Source organism: Cervus canadensis, chromosome 6 (genome assembly GCF_019320065.1).
Source record: "Cervus canadensis isolate Bull #8, Minnesota chromosome 6, ASM1932006v1, whole genome shotgun sequence".
In the NCBI taxonomy this organism is placed as follows: Eukaryota; Metazoa; Chordata; class Mammalia; order Artiodactyla; family Cervidae; genus Cervus; species Cervus canadensis.
In genome coordinates, this window is record NC_057391.1 from 76,932,742 (window position 1) to 76,953,298 (window position 20,557).

Consider the following 20,557-nt stretch of genomic DNA (forward strand, 5'->3'; position numbering starts at 1 on the left):
ACTGCTGCGAGTCTATACTGAGGAAATAAATGCTAAATGTAATCACTGCGTGCGTGCGTACTAAGTTGTTTCAGTTGTGTCCAACTCTGTGCGACCACATGAACTGCAGCCTGCCGGCCCCTCTGATCCTGGAATTCTCCAGGCAAGAACACTGGAGTGGGTTGCTGTATCCTCCTCCAGGAGACTTTCCCGACCTAAGGATCGAACCTGTGTCTCTTGTGTCTAACCTGCATTGGCAGGCGGATTCATTACCACTACCACCACCTGGAAGCCCCAAAATCACTACAGTCTTATTTAAATAATGCAAACTGGGGAAAACTTAAGTACAACACAGGGAGAGCTTAAGAAAAGACATACAGTCATTCACAGAATTATTCAGTCAATAAACTATAAATAGTCTATAAAAACTAGGTAACCATGGCATAGTGCATACAACAGACAAAACGTGATAAAGTAAAACAGTATGAACAGAAAAATTACAAACTATTGTTTTGAAAATATCTCACACAGGAACTTTCCTGGTGGTCCAGTGGTTAAGACTGCATGCTTCCATGCCACGCAGTGAAGCCAAAAAAAAAAAAAGAATCTACACATAGAAAAAGACGACAAGGAAAATTCACAACATTGCTACGGTATTTGTGAGACAGTGGTTTCGGTGAATAAGGTTGTTTTCCCTTTATCTTTCACATTGTTAGTAACTTTACTATTTTAATACTGAGGAATATGCAACTAAGAATAGAAAATCAGCTTAGTTGCTACTTTAACAAAAATCCTTTGTGTTCGCAAAATGTACCTGGAAATATTTCAGAGGGAAAATGGAGGGGGGGGTGGAGTCAAGATAAAGTAATTTATACAAATACCTTTATTTTGTTTTTAAACATATATAGCAGTAAACATGTGAGACAGGAAGCTGCTTAAGTCCAGAAGGGAAAAGGTTACGAAAGATACATTAAAAATATTTAGGTTGAAAGCATGAGCATCCTTACATCCTTTCTTAAAGAATAAGCACATTCTATACAAATGATTGTGACAAAGAATTTTAAAGTCCAAGAGCCTGTCACAGTAATGAGGTAAAACGTGGACAAGAGGAGTCTTGCCAGCTTCTCTCTTCTCCAATACTCACTGAAGTCTCATTCGTTTTTCAGGTGGGCCTTTAGTGCCCACTGTCTGTTGCACATTCTTTGCAGTCTCCTTCTCCTCAGATTTTACAGTCTCTGGTAGAGGTTCTGCCTCTTTCTTTGTCTGATCCACTAGACATCAAAAGCAGGTATTTTTTGGAGGGGGTGGTGGGTGGAGGGATAAGATCAGTTTAGACAATGGTTAATGTGAATGGGTCAGACTCTCAAATTCATTTGAACTACTTATCCCAAGTTCTAGATTTAGCTGTTTAATCAGGCAGATGTTTAAGAACCAATTCATTTTACCTGGTAAAACCCAAAACCTGGTAATACAAGCAAATTATGATACAACCTCAAATCACCTCACCTCTTCCATGCATCCTCAATACCTATTCATCCCACTCCAATTCATCTTTTAAATACTACTATAATTACCACAAAAACACCATCTTTTGGCAATTCAGCAAATCAAAACAAAGGTTAGGAGTAACAAATTACCATTAGAGAGTTGAAAAGGACAAAATGACAATTCATCTCACATGTTATAGTTACTATTATTTCAAGTTTAATAATTATCAGATGAACCATACCTGGGACAGGCTTTTCTCCAGACTTTTGCTGCATTTTAAGAAAGAGTACGGGAGGGAGGTGGAGGAAAAGGAGAAAAAAAACAGGGAAGGTTAGCAAAGCTTTCTTCTTCTTGACTTCACAATCTTCATTAAAATTATACCTGCATGCAAATTATATTATAAATGACTTCATGAAGAAGAACTACTATCCATGTACCATAAAAAGTAAACTTGTAATTTTCTACTTCTTATCCCCCAGTTCAGAAAAGACACAAATGTAAAACTAGAACAAAAGAATCAAACATTTAAAAAAAAGAAAAACCTGGAACATCAACAAAATCCTTTGTGTCTGCACCGAGGCTATATATTTTTAAAAAGTAGCTAAGGAGAATCCAATGAGAGGGAATAATGGAGTTTTTCAAAACTCCATAGACTTACTTGCTTAGGGGAAACGAGCTATAAGTAAGCAGAATGAAACCTGGATGACTGATTTTTAAAGTTGGCAGGTATGGGAAGTAAAGAAATAGAGGTATTTTTTTCTGACTATAAGACTTCTGTTGAGTGAGTGCACTATTAGAAATCAAACTGCAGGAAAAAATGATGAGGGCACTAGGAGTCAGGAACAAGGTCAGATCCTTCATTCAGCATGGCAATTCTTTCACTTGAGTGGGTCCTGTTGTCTCTGGGATCTCACTACCCAAGTTAAATACTTTAAAACACTTTCCTCCTCCCCCTCTCCTTCTTCCTCCTCAAGGCTCACAACCTACCCTTCACCATCAGCCAAGGAAGCTGTCAACATCCCAAACTCTCTCCCTTCTATCTACCTTCAAACATATAATACCTTTACATGCAGACATACATACATGAGAAATACTTCTCTATACTTCCCTGTCATCTCAGAATAAAAGTATAATGCTGGGAAGGATTGGGGACAGGAGGAGAAGGGGATGACAGAGGATGAGATGGCTGGATGGCATCACCGACTCAATGGACATGGGTTTGGGTGGACTCCGAGAGTTGGTGATGGACAGGGAGGCCTGGCATGCTGCGATTCATGGGGTTGCAGAGTTGGACACGACTGAGTGACTGAACTAACTAATAGAACACTTAATGCCTCTGTTTAATGAATTTCCTTCTGAATTTACATGCCCTCCCTAAGCTTTCTTTTCTATTCCTATGACTAAAGGCTTCAAAATTTTCTGTTACCACATGCTCCAGAGTCATGCTGCCCACTGCCTACCAACCCACTCCAACTACAAGTTCTGGGAACCACTACACTTAATAAGACCAAAACTGAGTTCCCCATTATTACCCACTGTACAGAAAAGGTTAACACAGAAGGCTACGATCCTTAGAAGGGCCAGCTTGCAAGGCTGGCCTTTGACTGGTATCTGGAAACTTGGATTTCAGGAGGGTTCCCACCACTTCCTAACTGATAACGGCAGTTCATTATGCCTAGACTGTTTGTATTTACAATGCTGTTTTTGCTTCCTTCAAAGAGTGCGGTGGAATTTTGCTATGTGCTAGCTGTGCGGGTGCTAAGTCCCGTCAGTTGTGTCCAACTCTGTGCAACCCTATGAACTACAGTCCGCCAGGCTCCTCTGCCCACGGGATCCTCCAGGTATGAATACTGGAGTGGGTTGCCACGCCCTTCTCCAGGGGATCTTCCCAACCCAGGGACTGAACCCGCATCTCATGTCTCATGCATTTGCAGGCGGGTTCTTTACCACTAGTGCCACCCGAGAAGCCGACATGTGTTAGGTAAAGGGCACCTGAGAAACCTCCCAAAACCTGGGCACCAAGTCTCTAACAGACTTCCTAGGGCAGAAATATCACAAACACATTGCTGCATTTTCACTGTTGAAACGAGTATATCCTGTATGACTCTTGGGTTATGGGTTTAAAATAGTGACTGAACACTGGACTACAGAGTTAACAATAAACTCCTTTGTGGAGCATATAAAGTTCTTCTAAATGTGACTTTAACCCAATTTTTAAGTCTCATATTTCACCACTCTTCCCTTCATAAAACATGTAAGAGTGATCAAACTTCAGAGTATTTTCTGGTTCTTTTTTTTTTTTTTTTTTTACAAGTACATTGCAGTATAACTGATATGCAAAAATATGGCACATATTTGATACACACAACTTGGTGAGTCTGGACATATACATACACCTGTGATACCATCACCACAATCAAGGTAATAAACATATCCATCACCCCCAAAAGATTCCTTTTGCTCCTTTAGTTTGGAGTTTTGTGTGTATGTGTGCGTGCACGCTAAGAACACTCAACATGAGATCCACCCTCTTAGCAAGTTTTTAAATGCACAACACCATACTGTTAACTATAAGCAGTATGTTATACAGCCTATCTCTACAACTTATTCATCTTTATAGAGCTGTAACTACATCCTTTTTACAACTCCTTATTTTCCTCTTCCTTCATCCTTTGGCAACCACTATAATGTTTTCTGCACCTGTAAGTCTGACTACTGAATATTTTAGATACCTCATGTAAGTGAAATCATATAGTATTCATCCTTCAGCGACTAACTTATCTCACTTAGCACAATATCTCCCAGGTTCATCCATGATACCACAAATAGTACAATTTCCTTCTTTTTCTAAGACTGAATAATATTTAACTGTATGTCTATCCCACAGTTGCTTTTTTTTGGAAGTTAATTTAAGAGTTTATTATGATTTATAAGTCTCATTTTAAAAACATCAGTCCATCAAACCATGTAGAAGTATGCAAAAAGTCTGCAAAACAAAACACACTTTAAACATGTTTAAGTAGAGAAGTTATCTGAAATTCTGGATTTTCAGTCACTTCATTATTCATATTATTATGCAATGGCAGCCAAATAATCCTTAACTTCAGTTGTTGTAAGCCTCCTAAATCCAGCTTCATTGCAGATTCCAACTTCTATATTATCTTCTGTCACCTGCCCTTCAAAGCTTTCCTTTAGGGTTAATATGACTGTATGAATGGCATCTTCAAGTTCCAGATCTTCATTGTATCTTTCCTCAAGGAAAGCTTTCCCATTCACATAGTTCTTTCCCATTGCTGTGGCTTTCCAGGCAAAGTAAGCTCCAGATGGATCTGACTGAAATAAATATGGTCATCTCTCATTCCAACCACAGATAAGTAAAGAAACCCCAAATGGGTGAACACCACCTGACTGGATGTATTCCTGCATCATGGAAGTTACTCTCTGGACCAGCTGAGCTGTGGGAATCGGTTCTTGGTAAATGAGATAGTTCTGTTGAGCTAGTTTTCGAGCTCTGTGCTCTGGGCCCATGCCACTATACACCAAACCTATATGTGTGGTGATCGCTTCCACTTTGTGGACACTTTGCTCATCGTACAGAATGGGCTTCTGTTTCTTCTCAGTTGCCAAGACCACGCCATTTGCAGCTTTAATTCCCACTGAAGGAGCTCCTCCGGCTACAACAGCCAAAGCATATTCTATCTGGACAAGTTTACCAGACGGGCTGAATGCAGTCAGCAAAAAGCTGTAACCATGCTCCACCATCTTTACCTGAAGACCTTATCCCAGATTCTTTATCCATTCATCTGCTGATGAACATTATGGCTGCTTCCAGATTTTGGCTATTGTGAATAATGCTAAAATATTCACAATAATTATACATGTGGGAGTACAGATAACTCAGATTTCAAACTATATTACAAAGCCACAAAACCCAAACAGTATGGTATTGGAATAAAAACAGACACAGAGCAATGGAACAAAATAGAGAGCCCAGAAATAAACCCATGTTTATATGATCAATTTACACCACACACAAAAATTAACTCAAAGTGGATTAAAGACTTAATATAAGACCTGAAATCATAAAACTCCCAGAAGAATAGACGGTAAGTTCCCTGACATCAGTCTTGGTGATGACTTTTTGGGTATGACACCAAAAGCAAATGCACCAAAAGCAAACATTAACAAGTGGGACTATATACATCAAACCAAAGAGCTTCTTCACAGCAAACTAAATCATCAACAAAATGAAAAGTCAATCTACAAAATGGAAGGAAATATTTGCAAATCTCATATCTGATAAGTTAATATCCAAAATATATAAAGAACTCATACAAGTCAACAGCATAAAACAAACAATTCAGTTAAAAACTGGGCAGAGGACCTGAATAGGTATTTTTCAAAAAAGATACACAGATGGCCAACAGATACATGAAAGGTGCTCACCATCACTAATCATTCAACACAGCACCATAAAGCAATTACACTCCAATTAAAAACAAAAAAGACAATTGGTGAGAATGTTTAAAAGAAAAAAGAGGGGAGGAACACTTGTGCACTATTGGTGGAAATCTAGTTAGCCACTATAGAGAACTATATGGAGGTTCCCCTAAAAATTAATAACAGAACTATCATATGACCCAGCAATCCCATTTCTGGGTATATATTCAAAGGGAATGAATACAAGATCTTGAAGAGATACCTGCATTCCCATGTTCACTAAAGCATTATTCACAAAAGTTAAGATATAGGAAACAACCTATACATCTGTCAACAGAAAGGATAAAGATGTGATGTGTATGTGTGTGTGTATGTGTGTGACAGCGAGACTTATGTGATACAAACACACACTGGAATATTATTCAGCCGTGAGAAAGGATATTCTCTCATTTGTGAAAAAAACAGATGAACTGAAAGAGCACTATACTAAGTGTTGAATAATTCAGACAGAGAAAGGCAAATATGGTATCATTTATGTGTGGAATCTAAAATATTCAAACTCATAGAACAGAGTGGTTCCCGCCAGTGGTTGAGGGAGTGGGGGAAATAGAGAGATGCTGGTCAAAGGTAAAAGATGAAATGAGTTCTGGGAATCTAATGTGCAACTTGGTAATTACTGCTAATATTACTGTAGTATATATTTGAAAGTTGCTAAGAGTAAGAGCTGACTCGTTGGAAAAGACCCTGAGGCTGGGAGGGATTGGGGGCAGGAGAAGGGGACGACAGAGGATGAGATGGCTCAGTCGTGTCCGACTCTTTGCGACCCCATGATTTGCAGCATGCCAGGCCTCCCTGTCCATCACCAACTCCAGAGTTTACTCAAACTCGTGTCCATCGAGTCGGTGATGCCATCCAGCCATCTCATCCTCTGTCGTCCCCTTCTCCTCCTGCCCCCAATCCCTCCCAGAATCAGGGTCTTTTCCAATGAGTCAACTCTTCACATGAGGTGGTCAAAGTATTGGAGTTTCAGCCTCAGCATCAGTCCTTCCAATGAACACCCAGGACTGATCTCCTTGCAGTCCAAGGGACTCTCAAGAGTATTCTCCAACACCACAGTTCAAAAGCATCAATTTTTTGGCACTCAGGTATTAGGTAATGCTATGGTGGTAATCATTTTGCAATATGTAAGTGTATCAAATCCACAGGTTGTACATGTTAAACTTACACAACATGGTACACCAATTATATCTCAATAAAGTTGATAATAAAAAGTTTATCTCTGAGTGTTTTTTGATGCTATTTTAAATGGAATTTTCTTGCTGTCTTTTACTGATAGTTTGTTGTTAGTATATAGACATGCAACTAATTTTTGGGTTTTGATTTTATATCCTGAAACGTCACTGAATTCATGTATTGGTTCTAACAGTTTTTTAATGGAGCCATTAGGGTTTGCTATGCAAGCAGACAATTTTACTCCTTTCCTATTTGAATCCCTTTATTTTCCTGTTGCCTAATTTCTCTAGCTAGGCCTTCTAATACTGTGTTGAATAGAAGTATGAAGAATGTGTATCTTTGTATTGTTTTTCATCCTAAGAGAAAATGCTTTGTTCTTCACGACTGAATATGACAGCTGTGAGTCTGTTACAAACAGCTTTTATTATATTGAGGTATGTTCCTTTCATACCTTTGTTTTTATCATAACAGGATACTGAATTTTCCCAAATGCTTTTTCTGCATCTATTGAGATGATTATGTGATTTTTATCTTTCATCCTAATAGTGTACTATAATGATTGATTTTGGTATGCTGGACCATCTCTGCATCCCAGGGATAAATCCCTCTTGTTCATGATATATGATCCTCTTAATGGGCTATTGCATTTAATTTGCTAGTATTTCACTGAGAATTTTTGCACCTATTTTTAGTAGGAATATTGGTCTGCAGTTTTCTTGTCTTGTAGTGTCTGTATTTTTGCTATCAGAGCAATGCTGGCCTCATAAAATGAATCTTGAAGTGTTCCCTCCTCTTTAGTTTTTTGGAAGAGTCTGAGAATGATTGGTGTTAATTCTCTTTAAATATTTGGTAGAATTCACCCATGAAGTCATCTCTTCCTGGACTTTTCTTTGTTGAGAGGTTTAAGATTACTGATTCAGTCTCCTTACTCATTATTGGTCTGTTCAGATTTTCTATTTCTTAATGAGTCAGTCTTGGTAGGTCATGTATCGAGGAATTTCTTACAGGTTATCCAATTTCTTGGTATATAAACTGTTTACAGTAGTCTCTTGTGATCATTTTATTTCTGTGGCTTCAGTAGTAATGTCTCAAATTTTATTTGAGTCTTTCTTGTTAGTATAGCTAAAATTTAGCAAATTTTATCTTTTGAAAACAGCAGCTCTTCGTTCCTTTGCCTTTTTACTGTTTGCTTGTTTTTAAATTGAAGTACAGCTGGTTTAAAATGCTGCATTAGTTTCTGGTGCACCACTGATTCTTTCTATTACTTTTCTAGTCTCTATCAGTGGAAGTTAAACAACATACTCCTGAACAACCAACAGGCCAAAGAAGGAATGAAAAAGGAGAATCAGAAATTATATGGAGAGAAATGAAATTGAAAACATAACATATCAAAACTTATGGGACAGCAAAGGAAGTACTAAGAGGGAAGTTTACAGTAATAAAACTCTTCACTAAAAAGAAGGAAAGATCTCGAAAAGTATAACTTTCCACCTCAGGAAATTAGCAAAAGAACAAACAAGGGATTTTCTTGGTTTCTGGGTATATTTTCATCAACAATTTTTCATGTTTCTTGTTTTGCGTTTTCCATTTCCCTTTTCTAATCAGCACTGCCCAAAAAAAATGTGAGCTACAAATGCAACTATATATGTAATTTTAAATTTTCTAGTAGTCACATTTTCAGAAACAGATGAACTTTAATATTTTTAACCAAATGTATTTCAAATAGTATCCTAGACATATAACCAATATTTTTAAACTAGACATTTTATATATATTTTTATGTACTAAGTCCTTGAACCCAGTATGTCTTCCACACATATCACAACTCAATATGGACTAGGTGTGTTTCAAATGCACAGCAGTCACATGTGCTGAGGGTCTATTGTACTGTGTAGGTCTAGATGTTCTGCCTCCAGCATTCCTAGTATATATATTATGTACTCACAGAAAGAATGGTCAACCACATCTAATCTCTTACACTCTGTAGTCACTACTCATTATTTTACATACAGCTGTAACTCACTTATTTATTTATTCAACTGACATTGTTTCATCTTCAAATGTAATTCATGAGATTTCTCTAAACTGACTTTTCTGTTCTGAGTTCCAACTGGGCCTCTGCTCCCTTCAGAACCATATCACCATTCCAACAGTGCATCTCATCCAGTAGTCAGAGAAGGGGGAAGGGGAGGTCTGTTCTAACATCATCTCAGGGTGCGAAAAATTCCAATCAGAAACTACCCTTGAAAATCTCTTAAATAGGGCCGCAACAAGAAAAACAGTATCTATGACCTTAAGTCTAAGTATCTAACTTGTATCTGACTCTTGCAACCCCAAGGACTGTAGCCCATCAGGGTCCTCTGTCCATGGGATTCTCCAGGCAAGAATACTGGAGTGGGTTGCCATTTCCTTCACCAGGGGATCTTCCTGACCTGGGATGAAACCCAGGTCTCCTGCTTGCAAGCCAATTCTTTACCAACTGAGCTACGAAGGAAGCCCATCTATGACCTTGTGTGTATACAATCCTGTAAAGACAAATAAGAGCTGAGACAAATCATGAGAATAACATGTTCACATATTCCATTTCACACCTACTTCTCTGCCAAACCTGCTATTGCTGTTGGAATATCCAAACATAATAGAATTCATTTTAATTTCAACACCAGTAGGATATAAGCCTATTTATTTTTACTCCTGCCTCCTCCATTTGTCATGCCAAACCCTCCACATCAAATGTGCTAATCTGTTACAAAAGTTTAAGCTATTCTATCATTTAACGACTTAAATATCCACTATATTCAGGCTAGAAGGTAGCATACAGAGGGACAGCATGAGTTCCAAATTCTAGTTTTGTTACCAACACGTTCAGCAACCTTCTGAATATATTATCTATAAGCAGGCCTCACAGTCTGTGAGGATTCCATGAGGAATTAAACTTAAGAGCACAGAATAGTATTAATTTGGTTCCCTTTACCCATTTCTTCCATTAAGTCCTTGAAAAACTTTCTTTTCATTCAGAGTTTTTAACTAATGAGGAAATCAATATGTTTAGATCACATCCGAAACAGTTCTTACTTAAAAATAAAAATGTCAGGAAAAAGTGCTGAATCAAAATTAACCACATGTATTCTCATTACCTGCACAAATTTGGGTGGAAATTTTTGTCTAAGATCTAGGAGTAAAGCATCCACACGCTGTCTCTGGAAAATAGAGCTTGGTTCTTCTTTCCTTTTGACTTTAGGTTTGACTTTATCTATTAAAATATGAAGTCCAAATCAAAACACTGATTACTTTGGTGCCTTATATTTTACAAATCTTTGTCTGCAACAAATATATTCAAATTTCATTTTTTTTAATGGCTGCTATTCCAAAGGCAATCCCCCTAAATACATTAAACATAGCATAAGGACAGAAGCATTCACATTCCCTCTCTGAAATGAGGTTAAAATTCTAACATTTAAAAGGCTGACATGTCTTTTAAAGATATAGTTTTAGCATGGATAGACACTGTCCTTACGTTTTCATAATTATTTAATTATGAAAAACTTTAAGGCTACATTTTCCATAATTGTCTAACACATTCTGATTATGTCTGAAATTATCTTATGTCTACTTTAAGTGTATTAAATTTGTCTTCCCACAAAACCTAATAGGCACAAATGGAAAATGTAATTTTCATAAACTTAAGTTACCATACTCAATTATGAAGACTATAATCCACTACAGACAACAAAACCAGACAACAAAAGATCATGAAAAGAGAAAAGAACTTACAAGAGAAATTCTGAAATTAATCATGCATGGGATTTTCCCTGGGAGGGGAATGTGCTGGTGGATTGTTTCTAAAAGAAGGGTTCCAGTTAAGTTTTACTTCAAATACTTCATTAGGGGAAAGAGCTCTTGGGAGAAGTTTATTCAACTCATGCAAACTTTCCTAAATCAAATGTTGTCGCCAGCACCTACTATCAAGAATAAATACACCTACATCTCAAAGACCCTTTATTCCACGGGTCTGAATTTTATTTCAAGGCTACCTTTTCCATAGTAATTCATCCTAAGTTGCTATTTCTCTAAGAGAAATACAGAATATAGGTATACTGCTGTAGATGTGTTTCTAGAAGTATTTTTATTGGCAAAATATGGTGCAGAACAAGTAGTGGATTAGCAGCTATGGAAACTATAGACACCTGGCATCACAACAGGTGGTAATATGGAAAAATCAGAAACAGACTGGTAATCATCTGGAGATATGGCTTTAAGAGCATCTCCCCTAGTTCAAAGACTCAGATTTAGGTTCCAGGCTTCAAGATGACTCAAGAGTTAGGTAAGAAGGAAATATCATCATTACTCTTTCCTCATCATTGATTTCCCTTATGTTTTCTAAATATTTTAAAACTTTGAATCAACTTATCAAAAACATCACTTACCAAAGAGATTAAAATTTATACCTGCTGTACCTATGCGAATGCTATGACTACCACATCTAGTTACAGGAAACCTAGCTCTGACAATGTTATCATCCTATGAAATCTTCCTATAAGAGGTAAAACACACCAAGAAATCACTGATAGCCATTTTTCGAAAGAAAAACAGCTTCATCCTCCAAGTAACAAAAAGTGTTTTAGGAGGGTCCAGGTGTCCCACCTACCTTGCTCTTCGTGATCTCTGAAGTGCCACCAATACCCTTTGGAAGGGTGGTATCGACAGTATGACATAGCCTCATCAAAAGCTGACTGAATGCCATGCACTGCAGTAAGCTGACAAAGGGAAAACCAATTTTGAATTTTTCATCAGTCATCCATAATTTACAGAGTAACTACAAAGTATTACATGTGCAAAGATAGTAATTCTTCTGTTTTTCAGAACCTGAATCACTATGTATCTGGGGCTGTGGTATATACTTTGAACATGGAGCAGGCCCACAGGAGGCAATGCTTAAGACATTCTAATGGTCAACCCTTTATTCCAAGGGAGAGGAGTTCCTGTTTAATTCTTGGAAGCAAGGTAGTTCAGCTACAAGTTTTCTGTAATGTTTAAAGAATGTAAAGACACTTACCACTCTAGAGTTTATAACTGACCCCAAGTCTGGTGCCTGATAGATCACTCCAGCAATAATATAGTAATCAGCCAGTGGGATAACTAAAGCAGTGGAAGAAACAAATGTTTATTAACACAGCTATGCACACAAACTGCTAAATACACTTCCTTAAGAACAACTAAAGTTTGACATTTTCCCATATTAAAGCTTAAGGTGGGATTTGCCAATTCCTGCTTTTGTAAATAAAGTTATATAGAAAAATCGCCACAACGCTTCATTTGCATCATTATCTAAGGCTGCTATAGCACTAGTGGAGTAGTCTCAGAGACCATGAGGCCCACAAAACCTAAATACTTAGTCTTTGTGATGTGGACCATCACAGAAGTGTGCTAACTTTTGCCCTAGGAGTGGTGCTTTTAAAACTTACTGACCATCTGAATCATCTGAGTATCTTGTTAAAATTAGACTCTTGAGTAGTAAGGACAATGCATTTCTAACAAATTCCTAAGTGATCCAATGCTACTGTCAGTCAACCACACTTTGGGGAATAAGACCTCAGAGCACGAGAGATTTAGGGTCCAGGATGAAGGTATCAGACGCACTGAACTTGGCTCTGTGCTCCAGTCCAAGGTTCTAAGGAATAAAACAGCTGCTAGTGAGGCTGGTGTCAACGTGGGTCACTTTTGTACCTAGAATCCTCCCATCATGGAAACTGTGTCCCTGGGGAGGGACTCTGATCTTTGATTTTGAAAGTTAGTTTGGATTCTTGACTCTGGAACCACAACTTCATTAGCAAAGTCATTCTATGGAATCAACACCAGGGTGAAGGTTGTTCTCAAAGATCTTGAAGAGAGTATGTAATTTAGGAGACGCAGCTGATCATCTCTGGAATGAGTGACTAGCTCTTTGATTCAAAATCAAGTCTGAATTCTATACTCTTCATACAATTTCTAAAGCAGTTTTTATTCGGTAATATAACCCAAATAAGACTTTTGGTTCAATGTGTCGATGAGGATTTTCAGTTGATCTTTTACAAATCTGGTGCAACTGCATCTACCAGGAATTAAACATGATTTCCTTCTGAGAGACTAGAATTTTGACAGACAGAAGATGTCTACATGATCAGGCCTCAATAAAAATTCTGGACTCAAGAGTCTCCAAGGGTCTTCCCTGAGCAGACATCTTATGCACGTGGGGGTGCATTTCCCTACTGGAGGGAGGGTGCACTTGGTCTGGCCCCTCACAGAAGGGAAAGCATGGGAAGCCTACACATGGATTCCCACAGATCCCTAAAATAGAAGCCAACCCAAAAACATAAGAACATACAGCTCAGGAGTCAATATATCATGGTATTTTAAGAAGAAAATAATACCTGAAGTTTACACATTTTACCTTGAGTAGGGGACTGCCGCTGTTGCTTCCGAATGATAAAAAGAATGGGCTCTTGAGCGTGTAAAAGGATGTACTCCACTCCAACCATCTGACTGAAAACAGGAGACAAAACTTCAGAGACCTATGAAAGCCACCCAGACAACTCTGCACAACATTCAATTACTAGATAAAAGCGGAGCAACAATGTAAATAGGATAAAACTTCCTGTGTGTGACATTAAAAATTGGCTGTTCAATAAAACTGGCTGTTTGTCCCAGGTAGGTGGAGCACAGATAAAGATATGGTTTTTAAACAATAAAATTTCTCTATAAAAATTCATGATGAACTTAGAGTATTTTCAGTCATGAAAAGTACCCTGAACTTACATTTCAAAAAAGGCAACTAAAATACCCATGATGCTTCCTGACCAAGGAGATCTACAAATATATATAAAATATAAAAATATACATGAACACTATGTCTGTCTTAATTATATCTCTCTACTGTATATTCTACCCAACCAGAAAACAAACGTTATCCTCACCTCCAACAAATTTTCTCCTGACATACTATATTTAAAAGCAACAAGGAAAAAAATAAAAAAATAAAAAAAAATAAAAGCAACAAGGTGCTTCAGTTAACGTAAATATTTACCTCACAATGAAAGCTATTTAAAATACCAGAAATTTAATTACCTGGAATCCACTCTCCCCATGTATAGCTGACAGATGAAAAACTCTATTACACAGTTGTTTCAGAGACTTTTGTATCAGTAATAAATTCTTAATTATTCAGCATCTGAAGTCTGAAGAATCTTGCTTTGCATTAGTATGGCTAAAATTTTACTTGTCATACAAAAAAATTTTCTATAAACTGCACTATGGTTTAAAACATTAAATTAGATGTAGAGGAGATAATAAATATAGTTACCTGGTTAAGGACAACAGAGCTGCATTGTTAAAATCAATGACATCTACATCTAAACTTCATACTGCATTTTAAATGGACTATAATATAGAAAGTTATAAAGAAAAGACTTCCTAGGTTACAAGTGACTACTAATAATTCCTTTGCAGGTCAAACTTGTACAAACAAAACTCCGGTTCTTCCAAAACTTCTACTCTGTACTTCATGATCCACAGCTGGAAAGAAATATTCATTACAAAATCTGTAGCTGGCAAAGATGCTATCTTCTGACTAATAACTTACTTTAAGTGCTCTAAAGTTAGCCTCTGCATTTTGACCACTTCGTTATTACATGTCCTGTCATAAAAAGGATTACTTCTTTCTGAAAAATAATCCAGGACACTTCCACTGTTCAAAATAGGGATCCAGGAACTGTCAACCCAAGAGATTCCCAGCAGATTATCTTCAAAAAAAGAAACAAAATGATAAAGGATGAGAAAAGAGAAAAAAATCCAATCCAACAAACATTTATTATGCATATAACACAGGAGGCACTATGAATATAAGAATGTCATGGATCCTAAACTATATACCCTCACGGTCTAACAGAAGTGATAAGTATGCAAGAAAACAATGACAACACAACATTAAGAACTATAATAAAGGTGTGAATAAATATGTTATGGGAGCACAGTGGAGCGAGCAGAATACCTCACCTGAGGGAACAGAAATGATTTTTCATGGGGTGAGGAGAAGGTGGGTTTTAGCAGGTGAGTTTTAACATGATATGTTAAAGAATAAATAAGAGGCTCACCATGGAGAAAAGAGAAGCAAAGCAATTCCAAGCAGAGAGAATGTAAATACAAAGGCAGGGAAATATAAAAATATATGATTAAAGGTTTAGGTGAAGAAGTTATAGGACTTGAAATCTAGAGAAGTCTTTATTGGAAACCCTGAGTTTTTATAATGCTGGCAACTAATTCAAAAATTTTCAAACAATACTCATGCCAAAGAAAACACAGCCACTGCCACTAGTCTGAGACCTTCCAATTAAAGAGACAGAAATAAGTTAGGAAGCTATTTTTATAGATGAGATAATAATGATGTTAAAGGGGCAAATGAAAAGTTGAATGCCCTTAATTACAGCCATGCCATTTCATGTTTTAAAGAATTAAACCTTAAATTTTTCAAAATGGAAAAAGAAAAAGACAGACTTGGAAAGTAGGGCTAGACAGCTTTAATTGCGCTTTTATTGGGTAGCAGCTGCAATGCTTCATAACACTGACAGTACCAAATCCCACTGGGTGTTAAGTCATGGATGTCAAACTGCCTAAATAATACTGGTTGAAGGAGGTAGAACTGAAAAGTTCAATCTCTTCTAAACTGTAATTATTTCTGGCATCTATAAAGAAGTCAGACCTAATCCAAGGTGACAAGCAATTTAGAGGAAAATGAATCAAATTGAAAAAGCAATTACACAAAGGTAAAACATGCTGTGTACATTATAAAATAAAGGAGGAAAAATAGATGAAGCATGTTAACGACCAAATAATCAGTAGAGACCACTGAGATGGCCCATCATAAATGGACCATGCCATAAACAAATATTTAACAGGCCAGGAAAAAATATTTTCAGAGAAAGAAAGGTTTTCCAATGAAAAATAACTAAAGATAATCATTATTTTCAGCTTTAAACATTACAGTCCAGTTACTAAAATTGTTTTCTTTAAATCAACTTTCTCACACTTTTCTTTTTTATTTCCTTAGGAACAATTATATAAAAGCATTTGCAGAATAACAATTTGAGGTTGGTTTCTCCTTTACATAGTAACTATGTCTATACGGTGTTATAAGTTATTGACAAACCATTATAGTATCACAGATCATTTCAGCATAGGCAGAAAAATGATCTGCAGAAGCAAATAAATGTATAATTACAGATTCTTCCTATCCACAATTATGGAGCATTAATAGATAAAGGCATGAGGTGATGAGGAATTAGTGGAAGGCAATGGCAATATACAGCAAGATAAAAACAAAAGAAACATTTTTAGGGGGGGAAAGAGACAATTTTCTGAATGACCAATTATAAAGTCAGCAAGCTTAGGAACCAATAAACGATTTATGAAGGTGTAATGAATTTGGCTTGAATACACTGAGTTTACATATGGCATCAGACTCTCGGAATCAGGAAAAATTACAAATGTCATCTGATCCAAGTGACTGTTCAGTAAATTCTCTCTACAATTTTCTTCATCTAGCTATTTCTTGATCAGCAATTTTATGTCATATTTTCCTCATTTAGTAAACTAGTCAAATATAAAAAGTAAGGTGAATATGACCTGGAGATAAATACAGAGAACAGTATTTACCACTTTTGAACACTAACAGTACAGACACTAACTACTTTACCCATTAACTTAAGATTGGTATTATTATTAATATTAGTTTACAAAAGAAAAACCTGAAACAGCAAGGTTAACTCGTCCAGGTCACAGAATCACTAAATGGTAGAGTTAAGATTTGAAACCAGGCAGCTCAGCTCCAGAGCCCACACACGTCTATACTTGTCTGCCTCAAAATCAAAATACTGAGTAAGGAGAATTTCTGAGAGAAGTGAGGGCTGATACTACAGATTTGGAGACCACTAGTAGAATGAGTGCTGTGCTGGAGAACAGGGGGTCTAATCAAATTCACTTCCTCTTCTCCATTCCTTTTGCCAGTATCACATCTAATCTTCTTCCAAGTGTCACTTGGACAGCAGCCTCCTTACGGGGCTTCCTGTCTCCAGATCTCTCAATCCTATTCAGCCTTAAAAATGCCACTTATACATTAAAAAAAAATTTAATTAATTGATTTTATTATTTTTGGCTCTGCTGGGTCTTTGCTGTGAGCGGGCTTTTTCTAATTGCTTAGAGCAGGGGCTATGCGGTGCATAGGCTTCTCACTACAGTGGGTTCTTTGTTGCAAAGCACGCCGGCTCACTAGCTGTGGCGCGTGGGCTTACTTAGTTGCCCCATGGCATGTGGAATTTTCCCGGACCAGGGATCAAACCTGTATCCCCTGGATTGGCAGGCAAATTATTAACCACTCGACCACTGGGGAAGCCCAACTTGTACATTTTTGAGTGAGAGCTGCATAATACGTCATGATATTCTATGCAAAATTTAATTATGTCACTTCTTAAAGAACAGCAGTGCATCTACAGTCTAAAAGAACAAGGTCCAAATTCTTTAACATGGCATTTCACAATCTAGCTCCACTATTCCTACTTCACTGCCCACAATTCACCATCACACAGCAGAATGGCAAAGGAAAAAGTATTGACAACTATAAGACTTCAGGTGAGTTAACCTCCCCATGCCTTACTTTTCTCATCTATAAAACAGGGATTAATATGTATGTAAGAGGTTTAGTACATTGTAAAAATCCAGTGTCAATTATGATGATGATGGTGGTAGTGCTGGTAGTCAATTTCATTTAAGATTAATATGACTGACCTTATTTCTGGCTTAACCAAGGCTGTCCTAGTTTGGGCCTCTTTTTTCTTCTTTTTCTAGTTTATACACTTTTTTGGAAAAAATAGAAACCTCTTTCATTCTCAAAAGGGTACAGGTTTACCAGAAAATTCAAAGGTTCATGCTAGATTAAACTCATTTCAAATGTTACTAATCTCTGCAAAGTCTTTCTCCAGTTAGCAAGGTAGAAATAATGGCTTCTTTCTCTATGTTCTCATAGCAGTTTCTATATACTTCAATTATTAGTTATTAATAACCCACAAATACAAATGTGTTCCTATTAAATGCTGACAGTTTACAAAGATAAACTCAGTTTTAAGAAACTGGGGCTGTGGGTTACTAATCAAAATTAGCACAGGATCTGACTGGTAAGACTAAAAAGTTTATTAACTCATGATTAAGGGCTAAGGGTAAGTTACTCTACTGATCATAAATTTGCACATACTCCAGTATCCAAAGATGTTCATTTACAAAATAGTTAACTGGGTGTAAAAGAGAATACCTTAGCTCTCCCACATAGTAACTACCTAAGACCACAACACAATAAAGAGAATACACTACCAAAACAAGCAGACTCCAACTACTACTTACCATCTCCACTGTTACCACCCTAGTCTGAGCTATCCCCAAATCCCCATGCATTACAAAAATGACCTTCTAACTAGCCTCCCTAATTTCACCATTGCCCTCCTACACTGTTCTCAGCAGCCAAGGTGATCGTAAAAAAAAGTAAGTTACATTATGTTCATCCTCTTTGGTGAGAACCCTCCAGTGGTTCTCCATTTTTACTCAGAGGAAAAGCCAAAGACCTTATAACAGCCTACAATTCCTATGTGACCACGTCACCAATTCTGACTATACAGTCCATGGAATTCTCCAGACCAGAATAATGGAGTGGGTGGGTAGCCTTTCCCTTCTCCAGAGGATCTTCCCAACCCGGGGATGGAACCCAGTTCTCCCGCTTTGCAGGTGGATTCTTTACCAGGTGAGTCACCAGGGAAATCTAAAGTTAGGAAAACTAAACAGTCTGATAGACTTTTTATTTTTTATTCAATTGCAAGCGAGAGCGTGTTGACGTGGCCCTAACAAAGCTGTCTGACAACAAGCGAGTAATGAAATTAGGTAATTGATATTCTCACTTATAATGAAAGAAAAACATATAGTAAGCATTATTCAGAAATGCTGAAGATCACTAGACATTTTGACAATATATAAATGACAATTTATTTGCAATGCATGTGCCAGACTCCAAATTGGTCAATAAAGAAAAAGGAATCTCAAACGTCAGGATTAAGGTGGCCCCCAGGCCAAGTCCCAAATATGAACCAAACCCTGTGGCGGCTTATTACCCCACCCCCTTCTCTACCCAAAGGCCGTTCCTTCACCCGGATAGGCAGCCCCAACCAATACTGTTGGAGAGATACGTATATAGAACAACACCGCAGGTATCAGGGCTCAAAGCACAGGGCTTCTTCCAACCGCCTTCGTTTTAACGTCTCTAAGAGACTCCTGAAGAACTGCGAAAATCTAGGCAGTTTTCCGCCAGATTAGAGCTGCGAGTCGTTCAGAAAAAAAAATCAAAAGAGTTTGGCAGACATCACAAAGGAACCAGAATTTTGCCCTCAAGAGCCATAAATCCCTAAACCAGGCCCCAGACAATCAGAAAACAAAGGATGATAACACAGGTTACCTCGGATATCCACCGCCGCCATAACTCCGAAAGCGTTCTCAGGTCCTTCTTCCGGCGCAGAGAAAACGTCACAATTCAGAGACGAAAGAGGTAGGCTGCAGAGCGGAAGAATGTCGAGGAGGAACCAAAAGAGGGCGAGGCGGGCAGAAGCGGGGGTGGAGCGGCGACGGGGAGAGGGAGGGACTGAGACCGAGTGGGCGGGGATAGGGGGAGGGGCGGGGATGGGGGCAGGGCTGGGATGGGGGCGGGGCGGGGAGGAGGGGATAGGAGAGCGTTGCTGTAAAGAGCCGCTACCGACTCTGTGTGACCCCATAGACGGCAGCCCACCAGGCTCCCCCGTCCCTGGAATTCTCCAGGCAAGAGTATTGGAGTGGGTTGCCATTTCCTTCTCCAGTGCATGAAAGTGAAAAGTGAAAGTGAAGTCGCTCAGTGGTGTCCGACTCTTAGCGACCCCATGGACTGCAGCCTACCAGGCTCCTCCGTCCATGGGATTTTCTAGGCAAGAGTACTGGAGTGGGTTGCCGTTTCCTTCTCCATGCTGGAAAGAGAGAGCAGCTTCAAAGAAAGGAGAGGTGGAAGCTGGAGATGCTATCGGGTTAAAAATTTGGAGACTTTTGAGGAAAAAGGGACTGAGCAGAGGCCTGCCCAACGCCCATTACTGAGGGATTCGAAAATTCCACCTTGATCTGTGATAGTTTAAAAAAAACAAATTCTGATTGTGCAGAATTGGGGGCGGTAACGTTTTTAATTTTAAAAACTCTTTCAGGAGTATTCAATGAACTGCTCAGTTTAGGAGCCACTGTACTGTTCTTAGTCACTCAGTCGTGTTGGTTTCTTTGCGATCCCATGGACTCTGTAGCTTACCAGGATCCTCTGTCCATGGGGATTCATCCA

At 38.1% G+C, this 20,557-nt stretch overlaps 1 protein-coding gene and 1 pseudogene across 1 annotated transcript; both read right to left on the reverse strand.

Annotated features, from left to right (window-relative positions):
* Positions 1 to 844: 844 nt before the first annotated feature.
* MED6 (mediator complex subunit 6) lies at positions 845 to 19,809 on the reverse strand. Its single transcript, XM_043472424.1, has 8 exons — positions 19,664 to 19,809; positions 14,759 to 14,918; positions 13,571 to 13,662; positions 12,197 to 12,279; positions 11,789 to 11,897; positions 10,278 to 10,393; positions 1,709 to 1,736; positions 845 to 1,250 (listed from the first exon to the last, which is right to left on the reverse strand). The coding sequence occupies exons 1-8, from the start codon at positions 19,683 to 19,685 to the stop codon at positions 1,120 to 1,122; spliced, it is 741 nt and encodes a 246-aa protein (XP_043328359.1). The 5' UTR covers positions 19,686 to 19,809; the 3' UTR covers positions 845 to 1,119.
* LOC122443812 lies at positions 4,359 to 5,371 on the reverse strand (annotated as a pseudogene).
* Positions 19,810 to 20,557: the final 748 nt, after the last annotated feature.

Bases quoted from the DNA above. Each gene is read 5' to 3' on its own strand.
- MED6 (XM_043472424.1), bottom strand. From the start codon at position 19,685: ATGGCGGCGGTGGATATCCGAG. The intron at 11,898-12,196 runs GTAAGTGTCTTT...TCCCTTTGTCAG, and splicing joins CAGTTATAAACTCTAGAGTG to CTTACTGCAGTGCATGGCAT. The intron at 10,394-11,788 runs GTAGGTGGGACA...ATATTTTAATAG, and splicing joins CAGAGATCACGAAGAGCAAG to ATAAAGTCAAACCTAAAGTC.